The sequence below is a fragment of the Solea senegalensis genome, linkage group LG4 (genome assembly GCF_019176455.1).
Source record: "Solea senegalensis isolate Sse05_10M linkage group LG4, IFAPA_SoseM_1, whole genome shotgun sequence".
Lineage (NCBI taxonomy): Eukaryota > Metazoa > Chordata > Actinopteri > Pleuronectiformes > Soleidae > Solea > Solea senegalensis.
This window is the reverse complement of record NC_058024.1, coordinates 12,180,262-12,206,668: the sequence shown is the minus strand read 5'-3', so window position 1 is coordinate 12,206,668 and position 26,407 is coordinate 12,180,262. Positions and strand designations below refer to the sequence as shown.

General features: G+C 40.8%; 1 protein-coding gene across 5 annotated transcripts in view; it reads left to right on the top strand.

Annotated features, from left to right (window-relative positions):
• itpr1b (inositol 1,4,5-trisphosphate receptor, type 1b) overlaps positions 1 to 26,407 on the top strand; it is a 100,019-nt gene that overhangs the window by 54,999 nt on the left and 18,613 nt on the right. For 2 of the 5 annotated variants that reach the window (XM_044023604.1, XM_044023603.1), the window contains 11 exons: positions 469 to 653; positions 10,728 to 10,911; positions 11,558 to 11,820; positions 13,443 to 13,643; positions 15,532 to 15,642; positions 15,852 to 15,947; positions 16,021 to 16,155; positions 16,731 to 16,838; positions 18,775 to 18,967; positions 21,294 to 21,416; positions 25,754 to 25,929. In XM_044023604.1, coding sequence (XP_043879539.1) covers positions 469 to 653; positions 10,728 to 10,911; positions 11,558 to 11,820; positions 13,443 to 13,643; positions 15,532 to 15,642; positions 15,852 to 15,947; positions 16,021 to 16,155; positions 16,731 to 16,838; positions 18,775 to 18,967; positions 21,294 to 21,416; positions 25,754 to 25,929 — 1,775 coding nt within the window. Of the gene's footprint in view, positions 1 to 468; positions 654 to 10,727; positions 10,912 to 11,557; positions 11,821 to 13,442; positions 13,644 to 15,531; positions 15,643 to 15,851; positions 15,948 to 16,020; positions 16,156 to 16,730; positions 16,839 to 18,774; positions 19,007 to 21,293; positions 21,417 to 25,753; positions 25,930 to 26,407 lie in introns of all 5 variants that reach the window. The other 3 variants (XM_044023602.1, XM_044023601.1, XM_044023600.1) reach the window with 2 other exon arrangements.

Genomic DNA, 26,407 nt, shown 5'->3' with positions numbered 1-26,407 from the left:
TGCGGAGTCAATTTGATTTTTGATTTTTATGCACTGAAGTCACAACATGACACATTTGAACTTACTGAAGGAGGAAGCAGTAGATCATCATCATTTTTCTCTAGGGAGTTTGGTGTGGGGAGTGCACTTTTCAAATGTTACAGAAACCTCAGTTTGCAGGTGTATGTCTGTGAAGGGTCTCAGTCATCCGAGTCATATTCATTTTCAGTAGTTGGCTGTAGGCGACTAGACTTGAGTTAAGTTTGAAACTTAGCTCAAGCAAGTCCAGTTAAGCAGGTGTGCATTATATTAGGTGACGCTTTAGTTAAATGGCTAAATTCATTCTCAGCACAGGGGTGCGCTGAGTACAGTCAGTGTCGACTATGTTATTAACTCATTAGCACACACACCTGAACTATCACTTTATATAACGTGTAGCAGTTTAAACTGAGGGTAGTTGTGACCGATGTTTTGCGTCTGTTGCCATAGTTGTCAGCTCCGGGGTCGGAGGCCGAGGGGACCTGAGTTTGGCAGAGGTGCAGTGCCACCTGGACAAAGAGGGAGCATCTGATCTGGTCATTGATCTTATTATGAATGCCACCAGTGACCGGATCTTCCAGGAGAGCATCCTCTTAGCCATTGCACTGCTGGAGGGCGGAAACACAGTCATCCAGGTAAGTGGGGTGGGGTCACAGTGTTCATGGTGCTAATGGGGCAGAGGTCTTTCCTGCAAATAAATGGCACATCTGAAGACATACCCTTCAAAGAGGCATGAACCAATTCTAACAAAGAGTTGTTATCTCATGGATTCACAGCAGTGGTGTCAACAAGTTTAGTCATTGCCCCTGAGGTCCACTGTTATCAACAAATCTATATCACATTCCCACATGTTTAAAAACCTGCTTTATCCCAGGCCTAAACAGGTCTTTTTACCAGTGGGGATGTGTTTATTTAGCATTTACTCCCATGTTAAAGGACTCTGCGATGCATGTGGGTTTTTATCTACTCCATCAGTCCGATCAATTGAAAGATAGATTCTAGGAGGGCCTGAAGTAAGAAGTACAAAATCTCCATGCTGTTGTTTACTTCTTCCTGCGACTCATTTCTGCTGTGTTTGTGATGTCACAGTTCATACAGGGGTGAAAGAAATTCCTCAGGACAAAATGGGAACGATGTTAGCGAGTTCAGCTGCAAAAATCCTGGGTATACCAACTCATTTCAGTCGGAAAGAGTCTGTGTCTTTAAAGTGCACCTTCACACTTGGGTGTAAAAGCCATCTGACATATTCCTAATACCTAATGACATTTTCAGTTGTAGGGTGAAAAAAAAAAAGCACACAGAGAAAGTGAGTTCAGGCCATACACAAAGGGGACAAAAGGAAGTGAGAGGAAGAGGAACAGTAGTCTAGCTGGGAGAAGTCCAAGCTGTGCAGCCAAACACGTCATCGCCTCTGCACAGCCAGCCGGGGCGTTGCTACAGCAACGCTAACTCTTTGCGAACCTCAGAGCAAACACTGTGAGAGGGAAGAGAGAGCTGCTGTGTTTGCAACTGCATTATTTCAGCTCTGCAGGGTGCTCTCTCTCCCTCTCTTTCTCTCTCTATCTGTGTGTGTTTCGTCTACAGTATGTGTAAGCTTGGTAAATTACCTATTGCATGAGTGTGTGCTTTTTGAAGGCAGTCTGTGAGTGTGTTCTGGTTTTGTGGTTTGTGTGTGTGCGTGCTCCTGTGTGTTGTCTTGCATAAACAGACCCTTTTGCAAAGTGTCGTTACCTGATGAGGCCCGACCTCCCGGTGTGTACACAATGGCACTCACATGACTCCTGTTACATAAGTTGCTGCCTGAGCCCTGTGGCCTTCATGCATTCCAGCTGAACTCTTAACTGGGTTGAGCCTTGCTGCTGGACAGAGGGCAATAAAAGTGACAACCCCTCAAGCCCTCAGGTCTCAGGAGAGCTCCTTCTCCTTATTCTCCTCACAGCCTCCCCAGGAGAGATTAATACGGCACAAATCTTCTTCTTCTTTGCATTTTCAAAAAGTTCCCCGTAAGGACCGCATCGTTTCAGGAAATATCTCCGTCCACACGGAACCTCCTAAAACGACTCAAAATGCTGTAGTACTTATGCCAGGACTGTAGTTGTGCTGTAACATTAAAAAAACAGAGAAGAAGACTTTGTAAACATTAGATATAATAACAGAAACGGAAACCTAATGAACTGATCCAGGGGAAAGAAAGGGAAATAGTGTCTGTTTGGTTAAGTGTACGGTTTGTGCCGTTTCCTTGTGCATATTTAGCAACTTTCCTCTGTGACTAGCAAATTTAGCGACTTTCTGTTATAAACCTAAATACTTAACAAGAATGCTAAATTCTGCTGCAGAATGCAGTGAGATCCATACAACTGTATTTACTGTAGGTGGCGTTGCACACACACACACACACACACACAGTCATAAACAGAGTCACAGATGAGTGAGCTGTGGATGTGCAGTGCAGCTGACTGTGTGTGGAACAATCACTGATCTGTTTTGTTTTTAAGTAAAAACAGGTTTTGTTTTCTCCTCTCCTTATTTAACAATTCAACACTTTTTTGCTGTCAAACAATCTCCAAACACAAGACAATGAATGACAATATGCAATATGACGTCATTTCCTAAAGTATCGCATTTGCCGTCTACACGGAAAAAACGAGGCCGGCGTTTTGAGATTTTCCCACTCTGGGAGGCGTTTATCAAAAAACACCGTTTCTGGACGGCCTGTAATTCATGTGACTTTGTTGACTGTCATTCATGTGCTGGTTGACTTTTGTGAGGTCACAGCATGATAGAGAAGCCCTGAGCCCCCTGCTTTAAGTAGCCTGTGGTGTGGATCCATTTCATTCCTTTGTGAAGCTCTAGCTTTCTCTTTGATATTATAATTCAAAAATGTGACACAAACAAGACAAAGACTGCTCTGAGGTCACAATTAAAGCCTCACATGATAATCACATGATTTACCTGCAATCGGCAGCAACAGCACAACAAAACAGAGCGGTGTTCCTAAAGCAAAGAACCTCCAGTGAACTTCATAAGCACATCAGTTAATGTCGTAAATGATGATAAAGAAGCTTCTTGTGTCAGAATTCAAGTGAGGTGTTTTTCATGACATGGCATGACACGGGGACAAGTGAGCTTTGTTGATGGCTTGTGTATGGTTCAGAGAGAATTTATAACATATCAGCAGATGCATCACATTTCCCTGTCTTACATAACGACAGGTTGCCTGCCCCCTTTTTAGGACAGAAGGGTTGTTGTTGTCTAAATGAAAAGCAGGACAAAAACATGCCCACAGATTTCTCCAAGCAGTCTATTTGTTTGTTTTTGCGGTAATCTGGGGTCGTAGCGCAGCCAACAAATGTTTGGAAAAAGAGAGAGAGAGACGGTGAATTGTTGGTTTCCTTGAGAATGAATTCATCCAGGGTGCACAGCTTGACTGTCTTTGGTAGCACTGTGGGACAGGCTGGGTCAGAACACAAAGAACTCCCTCCACTGCTCGACCTCCTTAGAGAGCACCTGATAATCAAAGTAGCTGGAAACTTCAAAATGATGAGAGCCTAACCTTAAAACATCAGGTCAAGCATATTAAAAACCCGGGAATTCAGTTGGACCATTTGGGCTGATCTCTTACTGATCCTCTGATTAAATTTCAATCTCAATAATTGCATTTGTGGGGGTTGTCTGCTCAGAAACATTGTTGTTCAAAGACTCATTTTGTTGCCCATTTCAGCTGTTGCAGGTTTCGCTCACACTTTTTCCTTGCCTCATATTTAGGGAGGAGTCCGATACAGGTCAAATTCACTGGGTCGGATATTGCATTTTCACTGAGTCATGTTGTGGGCTGTTTATTTCTTCTTTATGGGGAAAACAATATGTTACACAGTTGGGGAATTATGGCTTTGAAATAGCTTGAAATGGCACAAATGTGTTGTTCACAGCGTCATGGTTTAAAGGGTCTAAAATTACTGTACCGGAACAATATCAGTATCTGTAGATGCTTGAGTATGTGATGTCGGTATTGGACACAAAAAAGTAGTATCGCGTCATCCCTACACGTATCCCACATCTGGTCATTTATCCGTTTAACAGTCCCATAGCAGTTGCAGTCACAGTATTACTTTTTGACTAAATTGACTGAATTGCAGCTGAATGGAAAAGCCACCAATCATCCTAAACACTGAGTCATGAGTTTCTTCACCTCATCAGTCACTGCTTTGTGATTATGAAATGTTGTTGACGCAGTTTCAGCACTTGCATTAGTGAAGACCAACCAGTTATATCGTCAATGTGCTCATTATACTTACAGTTATTGTTTGAATAAAAGAAAAAAAGCCATAAAGTGGCTATAGCTCAACTGAGTCAATCGGACAACTTGCTGAGTCTGAGAATTTAAATTTATGGACCGTTTATGTTTGACTGCGCCTCCATAGGGGGGCGCTGTATCTCTCTATAAGATAGCACTTTTGAATCGGTTTCCTATTGACCTTTTACGTCACAGACAATCAAACAGTGAATGGTGAGATGGATCGTGAGTGGGTCTTCTTCGCAGCCAATGCCATGGTGTTGTTTGTTCTTTTCCGACAACAGTATTGCAGATTATACGTCGTCTCCTTCGACTTCTGAGTCAAAGGAACGACATTTTGGTGTGTGCGCAGAACGTACTCCAGTCCGTTTAAGACTTCAAATTATTTAGGTATGTTAGTCCAACTAAGAGTAGTTTGATTTTACTCTAACGTGTTTACATGACTTTTAACATGCATGTAAACGCACTGGCTGTCGCTGTCCACATACTGGCTGATTGGCAACACTCGTAGCTACACTGGAGGAGGATGTGAGAATATATTTCTGATGAAAGAGGCAACAGCCATGTTGTTGTTGTCTTTCATCAGTTCACAAAATGTGTCCTCAAAAAGCTCTGCCTTTGTTGAAATATCTTTATTTGAAGGAAGGTACAAACTAGGGCTGCAACTAATGATTATTTGCATAATTAATCGAAGTGTGACCCCAACCTGCCGGTAATCCTGAACAGGGTTTAAATCGCTGGCTTTCTTTGCTGCCTCTGGTATTGGAGGCACTGAAAGCTTTCAGAAATTCTGAAATCAAAGGAGGACCAAAACATTTTGGAATGAAATGCATTATTTGTGGCAGGAAACAACATTATTAGGTCTTGAGTCTTACAGTGGGACAACAACCTAACATCCATGTCCAGCAGCATAAAAGAAATACTAAAAAGGACAAGATGGCCAGAATTGAGAAAAAAAAAAAAAGTGGACTTCTTTCAAATTTAAAAAAGCCAAGTACACATAATTATGTGTCAATAGCTGAACTTACAAGCACAGGCTTTTGCATTATATACATTTGATTGAATGATATGTATTAACATTTAGACTTTTTCAGAATTGGTTCATTTGCATTGATTTCTTCTGTTGAGACAGGTGCCGGTAATTTTGAGCAGGACTGCATGTTTGGCTGTTACTCACTGAAAGAGGGTGCAACACATGTTCAGCATTAATTTTTGACTTACATAAATTTCTGCACATAACCCAAGTCCGCAAAAGAACTTCACGGACCACAAAACACGACGAGTGGCACGTATGCATCTATGCTCACATCCTCCAGGTTGTTGTTCAATGTAACTTAAGCAGACAGCAGAGAGGACTATGAGTAAGCATGCACACACACACACACACACTGAGGATATACTTAGAGGCTGGAAAGATTATCCAAAAAAACGCGCGTGTGTGTGTGTGTGCTCGTGCATGCGTGTGTGTGTGTGTGTGTGTTTTTATGTAAGAGAAGAAGTGTAGATGTCCCTGCTCCTCCCAGCCAACCATCCATCTACTCGGTGCTGCCTGCATGACCTCAGATCCCCAACTGTCACAGGAGAAAACAGGTGCCGCCACTCTTACTCAATAGGCTTGTTATGGCACGCTACTACCCTTAGCCCCTTCCAAACACCCCTCCCTCTCCTCCTTGTCCCCTCGTCTCCCATCACCACTTGGTTCACGTTCACTTCACAGCTACCTCTTGGAAAGCTTTAAAAAGCTTCTCCAGAGTGAGGCATCAGCGTCATCACATATATATCTGTACTACTCTAACCACAGAGTGAGCCGGGGGGGTTTTCCTTTTAAAGGGCCACTGTGCAGCATTTAGGAGGATTTATTGGTCGAAATGTGCAACATACGTTTGTTTAAGTGCAGTAATCAGTAGAAGCTTTCACGTCATTGATGGGATTTTATTGAGCAATATTGCAGCTTTCTTTTTGTAATCCAAGGTAGATGTTTTGTTTGTTTGTTTGTTTTTACAGTTTCATTCCTTCTAGTACGCATCGCATCAGTCAGAGTTTAGTATTATGGATGATGCAAAAGAAAAAAATGTTCTAATAATTAAATGCTCACATTTGACAGTGTCCTCTTCAAACTGTCTGACACATCATCTATAGTCTAATTTAAGCTTCTGCACCAACCAAGCCTCTCCTCTCTCCTCTCAGTGTTGGCTGAATCCACGCAAGTTTTTGTTTTGGTCCTTATACTTAATCGTTTTATGCTTGACCTGAAAAGTGAGGGTATGTCGAAATTCACCTCTGAATTATTTCCACTTTTTTGTGTGTGAAATTGCATACTGTGCATTTTAATCTTTATACTTTATACTTTATACTTTTTGTTTTAAATTTTTTCCTTTGCAGTTATTGAGTCAGATCATCTGAATCTTTGTTGTTTTTTGCTGTTGTCATTGCATTGTTCCTTGAACCGAATCTTGAAGAACACGCACTTCTCTCATTTCAACCTCCTATCTGTCAACCTTGCTGTGGCTTCAAAGAGCAGATTTCCTTGGTTACTTACCGCACCCTGCGCAACTGAAACTCTCCAATAAGCACAGAGATGTTGTGTGTCGCTCACCGAAGTGTCAGGCTGGAAAGGTGGGAGATAGATAAAAAAGAAATTGAGCTGTCGGTATAAACAGGCCTTACATAACTGGCCTGTGTTGATGCCAGGATAGCAGCTGACAGGGAAGGAAGGGAAGAGGAGAAGTGCGCAATAATCGCAAACAAGGACCCACTGAGGCACTATTTTGGATCAGAATTAGGAGTTGACTTAAAACCTGTTGTGCTGAATTTGAAGTGACAGCAGCATGATTGATATGTGAAGGGTTAATCTGCCTCGGAAGAAAAGTTTGGAAGGACCACTTTAATTCAAGAATGACTCACTGAGGAGGAATTAGCGCTATTTTTGGTACGCATTGTTTAAAAATATGACCTGAATCTGTTTCCTTATGTAAGTTGCCGCATCTTTGAATGACAAAAGGTGTTGACGCTCGAGGTACAGCATGAGCAGAGGCGATTGCTCTAAGATAGCAAGGTGTCATATAATAAATATAATATTGTGTTTTACATTTCTTTATTAAAAGTGCACTAAAACGCAATAACAGTTCATTCTCTATGAGATGGCACAGAATAGTTTTTTCACTGTGGTGAGTGAGACGGTGATTGGATAAATGTGGCAAAAATGTCACTTCCAGGTCAGCATTTCTGGGAGTCAGTGGAGCAGTGGGCAGGCGCCGACGCTGGGCCGATGCATGTTGATTGGAGGAACCGTCTGAAAGGCGGAACCACTTTTTGATTGACAGTGTTGTAGAAATATACAAGAGACTGGAGTCTTTTCTGACTAAGTCTAGATACACATAGCAGCCTCTTGTGTGTTATTTGCTCGGCCATATAGCCCATTTCTGTTTGTACATATTACACAAATATGTAAATAAAAACATTGTTATTACATTTTCCTTGTTTCAGTTTTACATATGAATAACTGGGCCTGCAAATGAGCTTCCCCTTGTTCAAAGAGTAGCAACTGCCACTGAGCGTGAAGCATGTGGCCAGACCAGGACTCTTACTCACTAACCTATAAATATACTTGATTCAGGCCTGGGATTCAGTGTTTAGTCACTTACCTATAAATTAAGCTACAAACAGGTTTCCTACCCTCATATATCTTATCAACAGCTGATTGTTGTTTACATTATTCTATTATTATATATTGTAGTAAACAGCCTTTTGGTTGCCTTAGCTGCCTAGTAGGTTTCATTTGATAATGAAAGCACAATACTTAAGATGCTTCTCGGACACATCTTCAGCTGATAACTTAAAACCTTGTAGTTTGTCCAATTAAGGAACACAACAGACATTTTTAACATTGTTGTTTCTCATTAGTATGACTTTGTGAAACTCCTGAACAGGGACAATGATATATTTGTTATGACTTAATCTGGACGGAATCTTGTTATTTTAATTATATTTATATACTGAGGGCCTGTTGACTTTCACTATGGTCAGATTATCAGTCACAGTGGCACTGTGCCTCAGTGAGTTTCTAAGCCCACATTTTTTATTTTTTATTTTTTATTTTTTTACATGGTTACCCGGTAGAGCTGCTATTCTGAGGCTGTTGTCTCCGTCTGGAGTTGTCAGCTGGCTCAGTTGCCCAAGTTTGACTCTTAATCAGATCACAATCATCAAATGACCCGTATCCTGTCAACAACATGGCGGCTTGAAAAACAAGCGGGACCAAATTACTCGCTTAAAGACTGGAGGAAAACAACCTGGACTTGTTACCGCATTAAGTGTTCTGCATGACTCAGGACTGAAATCAAATGACTCTGCAGAGATTTTCACTGAGAGGGTCTCACTGTTTCATATTTCAAAAAAAAAAATGTTTCATTTAATTTCATTTATTTATGTGCTCAGGGATCACATGGTGTGAACACAAACAAGTATGACATAATAAGATGAAAGCATGCGCAGGAAGACAGAAAACATTGCTAAATTCACTTACTTTACAAAAGCATTAAAAAAGTGTCTGATTAAAATAATAAAATGAATTCAAACGCAGATGGGTGGCTAATACAATTCTGTATAATTTATGGTACCTTCTTCACTTAAAAATAAATTAGAGTGCTCCTGAGCTAAACCTAGCTAGAGTCTTATGTAACACATCTGTGCCCCAGGATCTACATGCTTGCTTGTACATAAGTCCTACATGCAACTCAACCCACCCACCCTGTCCTCTTTTCGGTCCTATTCTCTGCTACGTCTCACGCCACAGGTTCACTCCGTGCCGCTCTGTCACGGTAAAGTAGGGCAGGGTTTTCCCCTCTCTCGCTTTACCTCTTTTCCCCCGCTCGCCCCGCCACAGGCTGATGTAACAGTGTCAAAGCCAAGACGCCGTATGCCCTCACTGTAACCACACAGCTGATTATAGGTCTTACATAAGGAGGGATTGTCGGCAGGAAAATGGGACAGAACATATGAGCGTGTTGCAGAAAAACAACAACTCCGTGCACACAGTTCTCTCAGACAAGAGTGGCCTTTGTGTGTGATTTCAATAGGCAGAATATTTGTGTCCTTACCTCAGCGTCACAAACCTGTTACTCATACTGCTGCAAACTTTCACTGCTGCATAGCTGCAGCATGCTCTACGAGAGCTCAGCTGTATGTGGGTGTGTGTGTCTTTACCTGCGGGTGTAAATGTGGTGTTTTGACATGCCTTTGCATTAACGCACATGCGTCTGTGTCTGCATGTTATTTGAATTTGGCTGCATGCAAATTACCATTCGGGCCTTTGTTAGGATGTTGCTTGTCCTGATCCTAAGTGCAAACACCTCGCGTCCTCAGGGAGCCAGAAACATGTTGTGCCCGGGGACAAAGAGCAGACAAAATCAGGTGAGCACAGTGAGGCCTCACAGCATGTGTGAGAGGAGGAGGAGGAGGAGGAAGAGGCGGCAGCGGCTTATGTAATGGCGTCTAACCAAACATCTGACTCTCAGCACTGAGGGGGAACTGTAAGACATACAATGAGTCAGTGCAAAGGCGACAACACCGCATAGATGTTCTTATCGAGGTGAATTTCGATAAGATGCTCGCGTTAAATTGAAGGTCAACCACCTTGAATCAGCATGATGCCACAACCTCTTTCCCCACACGCTAACTGGGGCTGAATTTCTCGATGAGTCTACTATTTTGACAATCGATGTGTTTCACTAAATTGTTAAAACAAGTTTCTCAGATTTTTCAGCTTCTTGAATGTAAATATGTTCTGCTTTCTTTGCATCATTTAACAAATAAGTCAAACTGAATCGTTGGTTTGTGGACAAAACAAGACATTTGAGAACATCATCATTTCAAAATCTGATTATGAAAATAATTATTAGTTGCAGCCCTAATGCTAGCATAGACTTATTTTATGGCCTAGAGTCATTGGTCATACCTAGAATTCAGGCCCATTCGGAGTGATCCAATCATGGGCTGATTGCACTAAGTTCAGCTCTGAACATTCCCAGTCCATCCTGAAGGCTCAGTTCCAACCACAGAAACCACATTTGGAGGTGGTTTGAGGACACATGTCCTCATCACCTCTCTCCCTGTCACTCAAGCTGATAGCAGACACATTTGTACAGTCAGACTTGTTGAGAACATAATTTTCTTCTTCAGTGTGTATTTGACCAAAGGGTGCCAGATCCAATCATATGCAATCTTAATATTTCTCATCCCCACAAAATGTGGTCCAATTCCCTCTTGCATTTTTTCTGTTATGTCACTCACAGACCGACAAATCATAACCACCTTGGTAATCACAGAGCACCAAAGCTCCGTCTGGAGCAGCCGTTGCATAATCATCTTTTAAATAAATTGTCCTCTCTCCCTCTCTTTTATTCTTCTTGCCCAGCGCTCGTTCTACTACCGTCTGACCAGGGACAACAAATCTGAGAAATTCTTCAAGGTGTTTAACGAGCGCATGAAGTTGGCTCAGCAGGAGATCAAAGCCACTGTAACGGTCAATACGAGTGACCTGGGCAGCAAGAAGAAGGATGAGGAGCCACAGGACAAAGACACGCCAGCACGCAAGCGAGGTCAGGGGTCAGGAGCTCAGGTCACGAGTAACTGTTTGATCATAATTTTTAAGGGAATTACATGTGGAAAAATTGAGCTAGAAAAATTTACCTCTGTTGGCAGTGTACTTTCTATTTTTGAACAGAAAGTGCCCTATATTTATTTACATGATTATTCTGCATTAACAAGGTCACTTTTTCTACTTTGAACTTGATCTCAGAAGGTAGAATCTGTGAATATCTTTCCAAGTTACCTCATTGAGTATCCCCCGAGTCACAAACCTAGAACGGTAAAAGTGGATTTAACAAAACAAAACAAATGTTTGTTTTCATTAAAACCAAGTTCTCAAGAAGAGAATGAAAGCTTCAGTTGTTTTCAAGTACAGTAGTTGTTCATACAGAAAATTAATTTGCCAAAATTATATTTTTGGAAAACGACATTTGTCAGTTATTTGGAGGTTTTCTAGTTTTTTTTCAGGTGGCTGTGATAAAGCTTCCGTAGATTTAATTTAATCATAAGTTAAATTAAATTGTGACATACTGATGAAGCATAATCTCCCTAAAAAAATATTATGTGCAAGATTCTAAGCGTCGCTGCATGAAACAGGATTTTTCCAAGTATATTTTCATAATGATGTTTGACTCTCTGTCCTACACCTCTTGTCAGTCAAAGACTTGCCGGTGGTCGCCGTGGTGACCGATGAGGTGAAGGAGCAGCTGGTGGAGGCCTCCGCCGTCACCAAGAAAGCCTTCACAACTTACCGCCGCGAGGCTGAAGCCGAAGAGCACCAGGCAGCCGCAGATGGCGCCCCCGTCCCGCCCGTCGATAAGGGCCAGGAGGAGGGTGAGATGAGCGTCATCATCACCATCATGCAGCCAATCCTGCGCCTCATGCAGCTGCTCTGCGAGAACCACAACAGAGACCTGCAGGTCAGTCATAACAGCGTTGAAAAAAAATGGCCCATGACATGCTAACATTTCCTAACCACACTCATTTATACAGAAATGAAACCGAGTTGAAAATAGTCATCTTTTGCATAACTTCCTGATGTGGCTGTTTCCATATCTGGGCCATCTTGGTCTAGTTTCACGTTGAGGAGTGTGTTGTGTTTGGTAATGATTTGCTTCAGCAGGCCAGACAGAACACTTCCTTCTCACCCTGATCCCGTTTACACACCTAAGTGGTGACAGGCAAATGATAGCTGCTGAATAAATCTTGCCTTGCCTCGCCGAGTGTGGTTGTTAGATATTGATTTACTGGTTGCATCACACCACAGGCGATCATTTCACTGAGAAGATTGTGATCAGACAAGTCACTGTCTGGCTGCTGTATAGGATGCTGTATACATACCTAAAAATAAGACAAAAGCAGAACAAGGCACCATTGATGAATTGACTCTCACTGAGGGATAAAACAGGAAAGTGTTGAAAAAGATGTGGTTAAGATTCTCTGGGCAGAAGCAGTGAAAAGCAGTGAAATAACTACAAAAACATTGTGCAGGAGAGATTCCTCCGGGCTTATGAGGAGGAATCTCTCCTCACTGTCAAATGTTAGCAAACACAAAAGTTCAGTCAAACTGGACAGACGAGCAGCAATATCATCTTTCAAAAGACGAGCAACATACATCAAAAAAGAAGCATAGCAGTTTAAATAATGTAAATGTATTGTACAAGTGAGTGTGTAGACATGTTGAATATTACATAAGGCCATTTGCATACACAAAAAAGAAGAGGAGCAAGTCAGTAAAAATGACTAAACATCATTCAGTGGACAGGTCCTGAGTCTGTCTTTAAAATTCTAAAAAAAAATGTTGACTTATGGGTTAGCCCCTTTATACCTATTGGAAGAATGAGGGGGAGGTGTCTCGTATTAGTTATGGATGGAAAAATGTAGGACGTTGCACAGGTTGATACAGAGTTTTGAATATAAAAGCACATGTTTGACATTTATGTCGTAGATTGAGAGAGTTTGGAGCAGATTAAAAAGTGTAAAGGATTATTAAACTGTAGTAAAGAGATCATTTACCCTGGAGGCGTGTGTTTCTGTTTTCTTTGGTGGCTGTAGAGTTTGTACAGCCACCAAAGAAAACAGTCACATGTTCCATGATGTTGGTGTTATGCAACAACAAACTGCCTTTGGACGTAAATCCAGAGAGTCGCCCTCCGGTCACCTCTCTGCTTGTGAATTATGTCATACACTTCATATACATAACACCATACAGGTTGTGAATATGACAAGGGAGTGTTTAAATGTTCTTGTCTTGTGAACATGGTAAACAACCCCATTTGGAAGCAGCTTATTTATAGAAGGGCTGTGTGGTACTCAAACACAACTGCTGCTAAAACAGAAGGCAGATAACAAACAACACACGTAGAAGGATGTCTGATGTCATTCTCTCACTCTCAGTACTTTATATTTACATTGCTAATATTTGTTTCCCGACATCTCACGAGGCCGAATGTTGCATATTGCTCCTTTAACAGAAATATACCCATGTTGACAAGATTCGCCCCAGTAAGTGACTCTATATTTGACCTTTGTCCATCCACAGAACTTTCTACGCAACCAGAACAACAAGAATAACTATAACCTAGTGTGTGAGACTCTCCAGTTCCTGGACTGTATTTGTGGCAGTACAACGGGAGGACTGGGCCTGCTGGGACTGTACATCAATGAAAAGAACGTTGGACTCATCAACCAGACTGTGGAGAGCCTGACTGAGTACTGCCAAGGTCCCTGTCATGAGAACCAGGTGATACATATATTCTCAGAACACCACCGTGGAGGCTCACACTGTGTGACATTAACCCTTAGTGTTTACGTGGCACAGATCTGTACCGCAGGTTCACCCATGGTAAATTGCACAGGGAATAATGCACAGCTCCTTAAATGGACATCCTGGGGATGTGTGTTTATAGGTCACATATACAGGCTTTAAATAATGTGGGGGTTTTTTGTCTTGCTATGTGTTGTTGAGTAAGTTATGATTCATTTTATATCGCATTTTCGGTAGTGATATAAAGCAGCAATAATTGTGCAGAAGTCACAAAATAGACTCTTTTCTTTTCTTTTTGTTCATAAAAACAACCCAAGTGAACTTTGAACTGTGACACATTTCTAAATTTCACAAATTGGTGAAAAAAATATCTTTTTTATCAGATTGCCTAGGTTATGCTGAAAAAAGGATATAAAACACTTTAAATTGCACATTCTTATACCCTCTGTATATACTGTATATTTAAAATTCTTTGTGTTCTAAGGGTAATCATTTTTATGGAAGGTCCAGTTTGGCGAGACATTTGTCGCCCCTCCATTCAAAGTGTTTTAGTCACCGTGGGGAGCATGTGTGTGTTTGTCCTTTGGCATGGATTAGCATCGCTTGCTTTTCTCACATGATGGTGACGTCTTCTGCTCCCACTGGTTTTGGGGTCATTTAATGGCAAGTGTGAAACTGGCATGACTAAATAAGCAATTGGAGCTGCAGTTTGAAGTGACAATTCCTTCAAACGTGTCGAAAACGGTGACTGCCAGGCTACACAAAGCCCGCTGTGTGTTTCTGCTCAGAGAGGCAGGAGCTGGGATTATTTTTGTTCTTTTTATTCCACTGGTATTTATCTAGCAGCATTTTTAAATTGGAGCTACACACTTGTTCCAAACCATTTAACTGCCGGAGGCCATAGATTAGTTTTGGGGTGTGGCACATGTTTGGGAAAATTAACTGTAGTTATAGCTGGATCTGGAAGTTTGTAACAACTTCACATTAGTTTGGGAAGAGTTTGATTTCCATGGAAGAGCAATACAGAACTTACTCAATACTCAGAACTTGACCAATAATTCAAAAATGTGACCTTAACACAGCATTACTTAGGAGTACAAAACTTGAACTGACGGTATGTGGCAACAAAAAGACTAGTTTAATAATACATATATGACTGTTTAAGTACATGATATTCAAATCTGGCATCACTTAATGGTTCAATGAAACCCCCCCACCACCCTTTTACAACTCAACCTGCCTGTGTACTTTAATTACATTTACTGTTAATATCCATTTAGTAGCTTGGTAATTGGTGTCATACCTTCACATAAAAAGCTTTGTGAATCAGAATTGATAATTACCATATTATATGAAATTGAACTTCATCCTTCCTTATGTCCCACACACATTTTCCTTAGCGGTGATTACTATAGAAATAAGATGGTAATAAATGGAGAAACTCAGGTAAAACAGGCGAGGAAATGTGCATAAACATACTGATTCAGTATATACAGATGTTTTTTTTTATTCCATTGGCTTTTGGGGAAAAATTACACTATTACCTCCACTAATGACTTTATGTTTTCACTTGCGTTTGTCTGTGAGCAGCATAACTCAAGAAGTGACAGACAAATTTTGATTTGATTGAAATTTCCTGGGGATGTAGGTCACAGCCCAATAAAGAAGCAGTTAGACTTTAGCTTTTAAACTGTTATCGACTCATTCCTCAGCCCTAGTAATTGAATAACTGGTGAGAATTGAAGAATGCCTGATTTAGAAACGCCATCTATCTTTTGTGCTGCTCTGTTTACTGATAACTTCAACAAAACCGGAGTTGTATCTTTGTTGTCACTATATATTATGTTTATTTACTTCCTCACAGAACTGCATTGCCACTCATGAATGCAACGGCATTGACATCATCATCGCCCTCATCCTCAATGACATCAACCCCCTGGGAAAGAAGAGGATGGATCTGGTGCTGGAGCTCAAAGTGAGTTGTCATTAACGATGTTTCCATTTGTACAACACAGTCCCTTGTCCATCACATCACATATAGCAGCTAGTTCAACACACTGTTCTCTAGAGATTATGATTACAGGTGTTTTAACACACCACATATGATAGTGATGATAGTGTAGGTGTGAAAAGGTCTGACTCGGAGAGTTGATCGTGTTTGTGACTTCATTTATTCTTTCGCAGAATAATGCCTCCAAGCTTCTTCTTGCAATCATGGAGAGTCGCCATGACAGCGAGAATGCTGAGAGGATACTGTACAACATGAGGCCCAAAGAGCTGGTGTGTAGGCCATCGTTCAAAGCCACACTGCACAATAAGTAGAATGTTAGGTGACAGTCTTATCTCCGTGCAGGTGGAAGTGATAAAAAAGGCCTACATGCAGGGTGAGATCGAGGTGGAGGAGCCACAGGAGGGTGAGGATGGAGAGGAAGAGCACTCTGCGTCCCCACGCAATGTCGGCCATAATATCTACATCCTGGCGCATCAAGTAAGCCAAGGCTCTCACAGCTGTTTTTAAATACTGCAGCATGCACATATAGGTACAATACAAGGAAATTTAATTTTACTATTTCTGTTTTGTTTTGTTTTGTTTTATATATATATATATATATATATATTTATATTATATTATTATTATTATTATAAATATATATATTTATTTATATTTTATCTTTTATTATTTGTTTTATTTTTTGTCTGTTTCATTTGCTGTGCCTGCAAAAGACGTGTGACACACGCATCTTCACGTTTCACCCTCAAGGCTGTGCACTGCTTAATAGTCGAGCTCAAACTATTATTTATATTAACAACAACAGTTGTACTTTGCGTCAGCCACTCCTGCACTCCTGAAAGGAGGAAACGTCCTGCATTCAAAGAAAGAGAAAATGGCACGCATTGTAGTCAGCTGTGCAACACCAGCAATGTCGCTCAGTGTTGCACATGCTAAGTTCATACATTAACTGGAAAGCAAACGGCGCTTTGATATTTAAGAAAAAAACACACAAAACATAATCTCTGTGGTGTCCGTGTGTTATTGATGTGTTCGCTCGCTGTTGTTTTCAGTTAGCGCGACACAACAAGGAGCTGCAGGCTATGTTGAAGCCGGGGGGCACATACGGAGAAGGCGACGAGGCTCTCGAGTTTTATGCCAAACACACGGCTCAGATCGAGGTCAGTGGCTAGGTTTCATCTAAGTTGGGCCGTGAGGTCCTGGGTGTCGAGTTGGTTTTTTGAATTTGTCACAGTCACTGTTTTATTCCCACTACCTGACACTAAGTCATTTATACTAATTATAGAAAGTGTGAAAAGGCAGGCACGTCTAACTTCATTCAACACTGGGTGGGGCAGGATTGACAAAAAGACAAAATCACCGACTGTTGCTGTCACAAAAAAACTTTTCAACATTTCAGGCCAAAGCTCTTCTTCAGACATCAAGAATTACATCCAATTTTGCTGATTTAATAATGACCAAAATATGTTTTATACATGGCACACAGGTCCAGTACACAGCACTGTGCAAAAACCTATTAGTCTAATAGATTTGTTGTTTTAGCACTGCTTTAATGACCATACAGTATAGTTATTTCTCAATTATTTTATGGGAACAAAGCCAGAAAAAATATTTAGTGTGACCTATAATTAGAGTGGAACCATAATTAATGTTACTGGTAGAATCTGTGTTTGTTCTACTATTCCATATCGACAAGTATATGCTGTGAAAAAGGTTTACACGAGACATGCTTGAGCTTTATATACGCGTGTTGTATGTGTGCAGCTAATGTACAGCTTGATGACTTTTTAAGACCAACTTTGTCACATCACCTCGATCTAAAAATGCCAATGCTCACAGATTTGGAGAGACGTAAAAACAACAAAGTAAACAAAGGTGGTGCCCTGAGACTTTTTTCCACAGTACCATATGACTTTGTAATATTTTCATCGTGCAAACTCATCTTGATGGATAACTTAATAATAATTATTGTGTTATATTTACACAAATATTATGTGTGTAACAAATCCTTTCTACCCACAACGCAGTTTATAACTGTAGTTTTAACAGCTTTCTTTTTGGCATATTCAGCTTTTACTCAGGAGTAGATATCAGCCTGTAATTATCAGATGTTAATTGTGATAATTATCAATATTGACTGTTTAGTTTAATTACCAGTGTTGACATCCTGCATAGCCACCACCTGACTTCTATTTTAGGACATCTGTGTTGTGCCATGTTCTGGCATTGAAAGTGACTCAAGTCACGTGATGGTGACACTGTTTTTTCAGTGTCGCTGTGTACCTTGGCATGATGACAAGTACATTGGCAGGCTTGCACGTTTTCCTGTCAACATAAAATAACTGAAAGGAATGTTGATTTATGGCTTGTGTTCTGAACCTGAGTTGTTGGTTCAGTTTTTTTTCAGTCACCTGAAGTCACCTGTACGAAGTACAATTTATAACAATATACAGTTTGAATTTTTGAAGCGGCATGGATTGGAGACACCCGTATATGTTGATTTATTTATTGTCATTTATTTTTCTAAAACTTCAAAATCTTATTTCATGTTACAGCAGCGTGAGTAGAGGATCGTTTCACTCAGCTTTACTCATCTCTTTATTCCTTTCTCTCTCACATCAGAGCATGGTCTGAATGAAAAAAATGACTTAGTTTAACCATTTGAAAGGTCCACAAAAACTCAGTTTAAAAAAAAATGATTTTCTATAGATAAATGTGTCTACTTCTCATGTGTCAACATTTTTCTGAGTAGTTAATGCTCTCAATTGCTAGTTTCAGGTCTTCTTCAATAGCACGTGATGTAAATGTTGTAAATTATGTTCCCATTTGGTGGAAAACAGATGATAAAGCATGGTAGATATGAGGGGACGCCAGTTTAATTGGCACCTAATAGGAGCCCGATGACGCAGGTGAATTTCCACTTGTTGTCAGTTTGTATTTGATTAAAGGGTGGGTCTTCACAGTAGAAGGTTGTTAATCTGTAAGCACTGTTCCTTGTACAATACAAAGCAGGGTCAAAGTGTTGGGGTTTATTTGCTGCCAGCAGTGACAGTAACTGTGTGTGTGATTAGTGGCTGTTGCTGTGGTTGTGTCCAGATTGTGCGACTGGATCGCACCATGGAGCAGATCGTGTTCCCTGTGCCCAACATCTGCGAGTTCCTCACCCAAGAGTCCAAGCTGCGTGTGTATTACACCACGGAGCGGGACGAGCAGGGCAGCAAGATCAATGACTTCTTCCTGCGCTCTGAGGATCTCTTCAATGAGATGATCTGGCAGAAGAAGTTGCGAGGTACTCAAGAGGCTACTGGTAACACAAACACAGTTCCCTGTGCGTCTTCCTCCTCAACTCTTTTTTTATTTTATTTTAGTTCCTGGTTTACACACTTTCCCAGTACATCCCTCCAGGTCCTTGAATAGAATAGAACAGAGTAGAGTAGAATAGTGATGGCATTATTTGTGAGCAGGAAGCTGAGACAAAATGTCGCTACAAGTCTGGCAATTCCCTCAATTAAGCTTCATTGAAATTTCCCTACCTTCCCGTCCACATTGCAAGTGTGATCAAGAGTCATAACACACAGTACACTAAAGGACACACTGGCTGATTGTGTAATTGAAATGTACAAAGTGTTGAACGTCTTCCCTGACTGAATGTGTCCTGTCATGTGCTGTGTTTGCAATGCTGAAAGTGTCATTGCTGAGACACGAGTAACCACAGCAACACAGAGAGACGGCGCAAACACAAACCACCTATACACAGATGTCAGACACTGTCACTGTCAGACACATTCGAAACTGTCTCTCTGACTCATGCCACACACAAAACTTTCAGGTCCTAGATGAATAATCACTAACAGTAATGCAGACGAGGACTTTAACATTCTATTTTGTTTTAATATATATGGGTATCGGGCACACTGTTCTCTCGTCTCAAAAACGTTTTTGTGATTTTATTTTAATTATTGAACCCTTATTTCATTAGGAAGCCATATTGAGATTAAAATCTGTTTTAGAAGTGAGGCGTACAGCCAAGACGGCGTTAGTTAGCAGCGCCATAAGAACGACGGGACAACTACGGTAACAACAAATAACAGCAGAAAACAGTGAGCACAGAAAGTATAGAACAGTGGTTCTCAAACTTACACAGTAACACAGTAATTATCGCCAATGTTAAAATACAGTGGTGTAAATAGACAAATAGCAAAGTCAGCTCCAGACTTTTCTCAGGAGGCAGATTTATTCCCAATAAGATAGTTTGCTCTGTCATCCTCCTCCTCATCCTCACATATACTTCAGACACTGGTACAGTGAAATTAGACTAAGATTATTATAATGTATTTGGTATTTGTTAATCTTTTACTCACGGTCAAAATTCCTTTCTTTGTAAAAGAAGAGAAATAGATGCATTCTTCCTGAGTTCTTGGGTTGAAATGACTTGACAGTAGTATAATAGCTAAATAATGATGACAGCAACAGTCCCAGGTATTAAACAATTAGCACTTAAATAGCCTTTTACCAATGCAACTATGAAAAATGAAGAGTCGTAGCAGGTTTCCCACAAATGGCAAAATAACTGACAGCAAACGGGACATTATCTCATTTTGACAAAAGAACTTATAACTTATAACTTTATAACTTATAGCTCCTTTTTCTTCTGAACCCTGGACGGATGGACGTGGAGAAAGCATGTAAAGCTATGTATAAGTTATAAAAAGAATGGCATGGACTAACAATATGTGCTTCATAAGGCTGCAAATGTCTAGTGTGATGTAGTGGATGACAAAGAAAGTTGTGGTTGTTGTTAACACTTACTTTCACTTTCAGTTTCACCGGTAACTTACACAGTAATAACATGATAATTGTGTAGTAATAATGCAGTAATAAGGAGGTAATACCATTGCAATACCATCTTATTTTAATGTAATTCCCAGTTTTGTATTACATTCTATACTATGTTGTTGATGTTGTTTTCAAAGTAATAGCCAGGCAATGTCTTTTGATCATTACATGATAATATGATAACATGATATTTAAAATTAATATTTACCATATTATAATATGTAGTTGAAACTATCCTCCTTTATGTCCCACACACATTTTCCTTCATTATCAGACCATAAATTGGCTATTGCCACAGTAATAAAAAAGAATTACAATAATATTATTTTGGTATTACAGAATTATTACCATATTGTTATGGTAAGGTGTTAAAGTTACACCATGTCTCCTATCAGAAATCCTTGCTCTTCACAATTGTTGCCTCTCATTAGAAGGACGGTCTGAAACTGCAGAGGAGAGAATCAGCACATGCAAACTTTAGACCACATATGAAAACATTCTAACAAGAAGCTGACGGTTTTCTGGAAGACTGTTCCAAGCACAAAATCATTGTTACCACTTTCTCATGTGGTGTTTATTTCTGTCAGTGTAACCTGAAGTGTTGTGTGAGGGAGTTTGATAAACTGGATAAATTGTGTTTTGGTAGCACAGTCCATGTACAGTTGTGTGCATAGGCTGCTGCAATGTCTCTCACTCTCTCTCTCCCTCCCGCTTACTCCCCCACTCTCGCTCCCTCTGCATCACTAAGTAATGTGTGTCAATTTGCTTCACATGCACAGCCCAGCCCATCTTGTACTGGTGCTCCAGGAACATGTCGTTCTGGAGCAGCATCTCATTCAACCTGGCAGTGCTCATGAACTTGCTGGTGGCCTTCTTCTACCCGCTGGAGGGCATCCGTGGAGGTCAGTCACCATCAGTCCCTACATTGTAAACTTCTTCCCTTTAACTCCTTTACACATAGACACACACTGTTGAATTGTGTGTGTGTTTTAATTATGTGGATAATAATAGTGGTTTGGCAAATTACGTAGGAAGTTGGAACAAGTCGTATAAACATTAGCTGTACAGGAAGCACCCAGGGTGGAGCAGAAGAAATATTGTACATTCTGTATCGATCACACATAACTAGAAAACCTGTATGGCAGCCATTCGTTTTTTTTTAAAAAAACAAACAAACAACTACGTCATTATTGCAGGTTGTGGAAGGACACTGCTACACCTCTGCTCAGTGACACCCTCCAGATGCAGGTGCAGCTGCAACACATAAACAAAACAAAAACTTCTAGTGACAGTGTCAAATATAACCGTTTGGCACTTTTCTGTGCAAAAGTCTTCAACCAAGTCTATGGCCCCCACGAGGAATTCTGAGTAATCACCAAAACTCTACTCGCACTTCTATAGACACATGATGACACGTGTCCCTGCTGGCAGCCATCTTTTCACCCAGGTTACACGTTGCCCTCCCATCTTGAACTGTGTCAGCACATTCAGCCGTTGAATTTGAGGGAAAGGGTTTTGAAAAGTCCTTGAATTTGATGAACCAAGGAGTGGGAACCCTGTGTTACTAAGGGCAAGAAGCCATTTCTGAGCACATCTGCCTCATGTCACCCGTTTTAACCCTCAAGGTAACCATGAGCAAAACGAGCACTTTTTAATTGACAACTGACTCATCTCAATTGTTTTCCTACAAGACATATTGTCCTGATCATCGCTTGACGTGACTCGAGTATTTACATTCCAGCACCTGCAATCATACACTTGTGTATTTATTGTAGCTGGCATGTGATCAGATCACACACACGGTAAGATGTATCATTAGTGTTCCGTTGCACTAGTCTTAAAAGAACATTTTGTGCTCCTGTCTTTGTGGTTTGGGTGTAGCCTCACACCTCCCTTACCAGAGGTGAAGGTGACATGAGAATGTAATCCTATCTGGATCTTAAACTACAGCAATGTCACAGAGAGTAAAAATGGATTTGCTCTTAATTAGTTCTTTTCATTGTTGTGTTTTTGTGCCAATATGGCCATTGTTGATAGAGATTTTCTAATAGACACCTCCACTTTTAACCAAGTGTTACAGTGCTTTTCGGCTCACTGTGGTCCAGTTTGGAACGGTGAACCAGATCGAGCTTGCATTTGCACCACACTGTGTGTCGGCCAGACACCGTTGGTTGTGCCAGTCTTTCAGTATACCAGCACAACACATGTAGTTCTTTAACAAATTCAATGAGGAGGAAGAGCATACAAAGAACAGTCAACAAAGAAACAACAGAGGCCCCAGCTGTTCTGTGTTCTTTCTTCATGGCAACACAGACAGCCTTGAATCCTCGTTCTCTTGTTCCAGATCATGCAGTGGACTTCCGTTGAACCACTCACAGCCAGAGTGCCAGCAGACATCTCATGCTTGTTTTTCAGTGGACCTTTAAAGTGGTTTTAACATGTTGCTGGTTGCTTGTTAGGGGTTGTCACTCATTTATGTTGCAATCAGGTTTTCCCCAAGGTCTGGTCGTAACAGGTACCTTTGACAACTTTTGTCTGTCAAAATGTGCATAATTGCGCAACGTATCATACCGAACCGAACTGCACCACTTGGTGGAAACAGGGCGAGATGGTGGACGACAAAGACAATCGTTGACTACACAGCCTTATTCAATAACAGGGAAATATTGTTAACAATTTTAAAGACTGCTCCATTTATTTTAACACTGAAACTACAGGTCCTTGTCAGATATTATATTACCTTTTTCCTTTTTCTCGTCTTTCTCTCATGTTCCTTTCTCAGTCAACAAAGGAATTACGAGCTGTTTGCCAGCATTATTAATAATTAGTATTAATTACAAGTTTCTGAGTGTGACACGAGGAATGCGGCTATTCTGGCACTGACATGCTGGCACACAGTTTTGGCTATTGTGTCCGCATTCATGGTGGACTAGACACTAGACTAGACATTGGTGCATTGCAATTCCAAATTTGTGCGAAGTCCTTTGAATTCTGTTGTCAGCTTGTAATGAGGCTCCATGCCACCATGGCGCACTGCGAAAAGATCGATTTTTTATGGGCCCACAAAAGTGCCCTTGAAATGCTTTTCAGATAATACAACAAAATGTAGATTCAGATAAAATGTAGTCTGTAATAACATCTTTAATGGAATCACATGTGATTCCTTCTAAAATAAAATGTCTTAAATAGTTTTTGTACAGTCTTATATACCACTTTATATAAACTATAGTTAAGTATGTAAAAAGCACATAAAAGCAAACAAACAGAAAACCTTGTTGTCAGTAAAAAAATAAAAGTGTTGATGTTTTTACCTGGAAAAAAACAGAGGCTGATTTAGCTTCTTTGTGTGGGTCAACACGTTTCACCTTGCTGCCCACAGCCTATTAACCTTTGGTCATTCAGGTTCTGTCATGTGACATATTTAGAGATTTAAATTGGGGAAATTAGGTCACATGGTCACATCACAGATCAGCAGAAACTGACTCACAGGGAGATGTCAAGGTTTCTGGTAGGAATTCCTGCATGACAGTGGGAAAAAGTGACCGTGTTTACATAGACGGTGTCAGTTTTCAGTTAGTTTTTTTCTGTCCCCTATTTGTTTCATTTTTCCGCACTTCTCCTTGAGGGCAGTATTTGTGAGGATGTGAAAAGCAGTCGCCATTAAGGCCTCCATTGTTCCAGTGCAGAGAAGCAGAGAGAAGACACACATTGTGATTCGCATAAACTTTCAATTGTTCTGCCTGGGGTCAAATGGCGAGGTCTCTTTTGTTTGAACTTCCTCACAGTGGTGTAGAGGAGACAAAAAAAAGAAAAAGAAAGAGGTCGTTAGCTTAGCTCTTGAAACTCCATGTGGTTTCTGGTGTCAAAGGTCTTGTGAGAGCTTAGCATTTCATGTCAGGTCAGGCCAATCAGTGCAGGATGGGAGAAGTGATGTTGAAACCAGTCATCAAGTGAAAAACAAAACAACTTATCCACAGTTTAGTTTGCGCAACAATGAATAATTAATGTCACAATGACAGGGTTCATACGGGCTCAAACATCTCCTGTTAATATTCAAGCCAACTGTTTGAATAAACGACTCCAGGGGACTGTTATTTATTACAACTTTGACAATGACACGTTTGTAGCTTAAATGCGTGGTTTGCAGAATTAACAGGACTTAAACACAAGGGAGGGGATTTTAATCGCATTTATTGGCCAGCCTATTGTGTTCATTTACAATTAACAAACGTGAGAGGACAGAGATGAGTCAAATGTAGCAAAGGAAAAGGAGGAAGGAAGAGAAACATGGAAGCTCATTCACAACAAAAAATATACAGTACCAAGGGGTTAGGGTGCATAAATAAACAAATAAAATGTAAATAATAGCAGCAGGTTTGACAGCAGCACCTAAAATAATTATGCTGAGATCATTAATGTGACTATTAGAATTATTTCTTCCACCATTACTGCTACTGCCATGACCACTTGAACAACTACTACTACAGCAACGACTAATTCAAGTAATAATATCATAATAATAATATCAGGTCTTAATCTGGATCCTGAAACCTTGTATTCACATGTATTTTAATTGGTGAACAGAACTAGAGTGCGTGTATATATGCATTGTAACCTCTGGGAGGTTTATTTGAGGAGAGGCTGTGGTTGGGAACACCCTTAAATAACTATAGGCTGCACACCTCTATGTTGAAGAACAGAACAACAGAATTGTAAAGGTCAGTTCCTCTATCTTCTCGTACCTTCAGCGTAAACAGAGATGAATGATCTTAGGCTGTAGGTCTGTGTGTGTCCTCTGTGCTGCTGTGTCTGGGATCACTGCCAATTACGTGTACCCAGCAGCTGGTTACGATGCAGTGACCATCCCTGATGAATTCAAATGGAGCCAAGTTCCTTTTTAAACAGATGGGCTTTATAAAAATGAGTGACTGTCATGTGACCTGAGTGTGGAGAGGTGAGAGGAGCGAGGCCTCAGAGCATGTGGCATAGAGGAGACATTCCAAATGGATTCTCTTGGTGCCTCAGAGAAAAGAAATCCTGAGCAGTCTGTCAAACGCGATACATGCACTAATGTGTTGACTCAAATGAATAATATTAGCACCGACTAAGTGAATAAGCTTTGGAACGTTTGTTAAGCCGTAGTGAGTCTCACCCCTGAGTCACTGATAAAAACAGAGTAACTGATGGTTTGCTGTGTCACTGATTAAATGCATCCTGCCTAACATGAGCTCCGTTTTAGGTACACTGGAGCCACATCTGTCTGCCCTGCTGTGGATGGCCATGCTGGTGTCTCTGGCTATAGTCATCATTTTACCTCAGCCTCATGGCATCCGGGCACTCATTGCCTCCACCATCCTGCGCTTGATCTTCTCTGTGGGCCTGGAGCCCACTCTGCTACTGTTGGGGGGTTTTAATGTGAGTGTGCATCATATATCCATATACTCCACAATGCCCATGAAAGAGGCACACATTAAATGAACATTGGACTTCATGGTACATGACCGACAGAGTCCAGAACATAGCGTCTCCTGGTAGTTTAGTGTCAAATTAAGCATTCACCTTCATAAAGACTGCTGACATTGTCTCCGATGCTGAAATTAAGTCTCATAGGATCACAACTGATATGACTGTCATTTTTAAAGATACAAATGCATTGATACGTGATAAACTGCTATGATGCTACTACCTCACTACAAAATCTCGTATAAGTGTCTCCGAGACTCACTGCAAGACTTTGAAAGCTCATAAAAGTTGCTTTGCCCGTGAAAGACTCTGGTGAGGCTCACTATGCTTGCAAGACTCAATGTATTGGATGAAATGCTTGAAGCAGATCAGGGCAGCTTTCCGGAATGATGAGGACACTCGGCTGGTCTGTCGTGACGAAAAGGGAGCT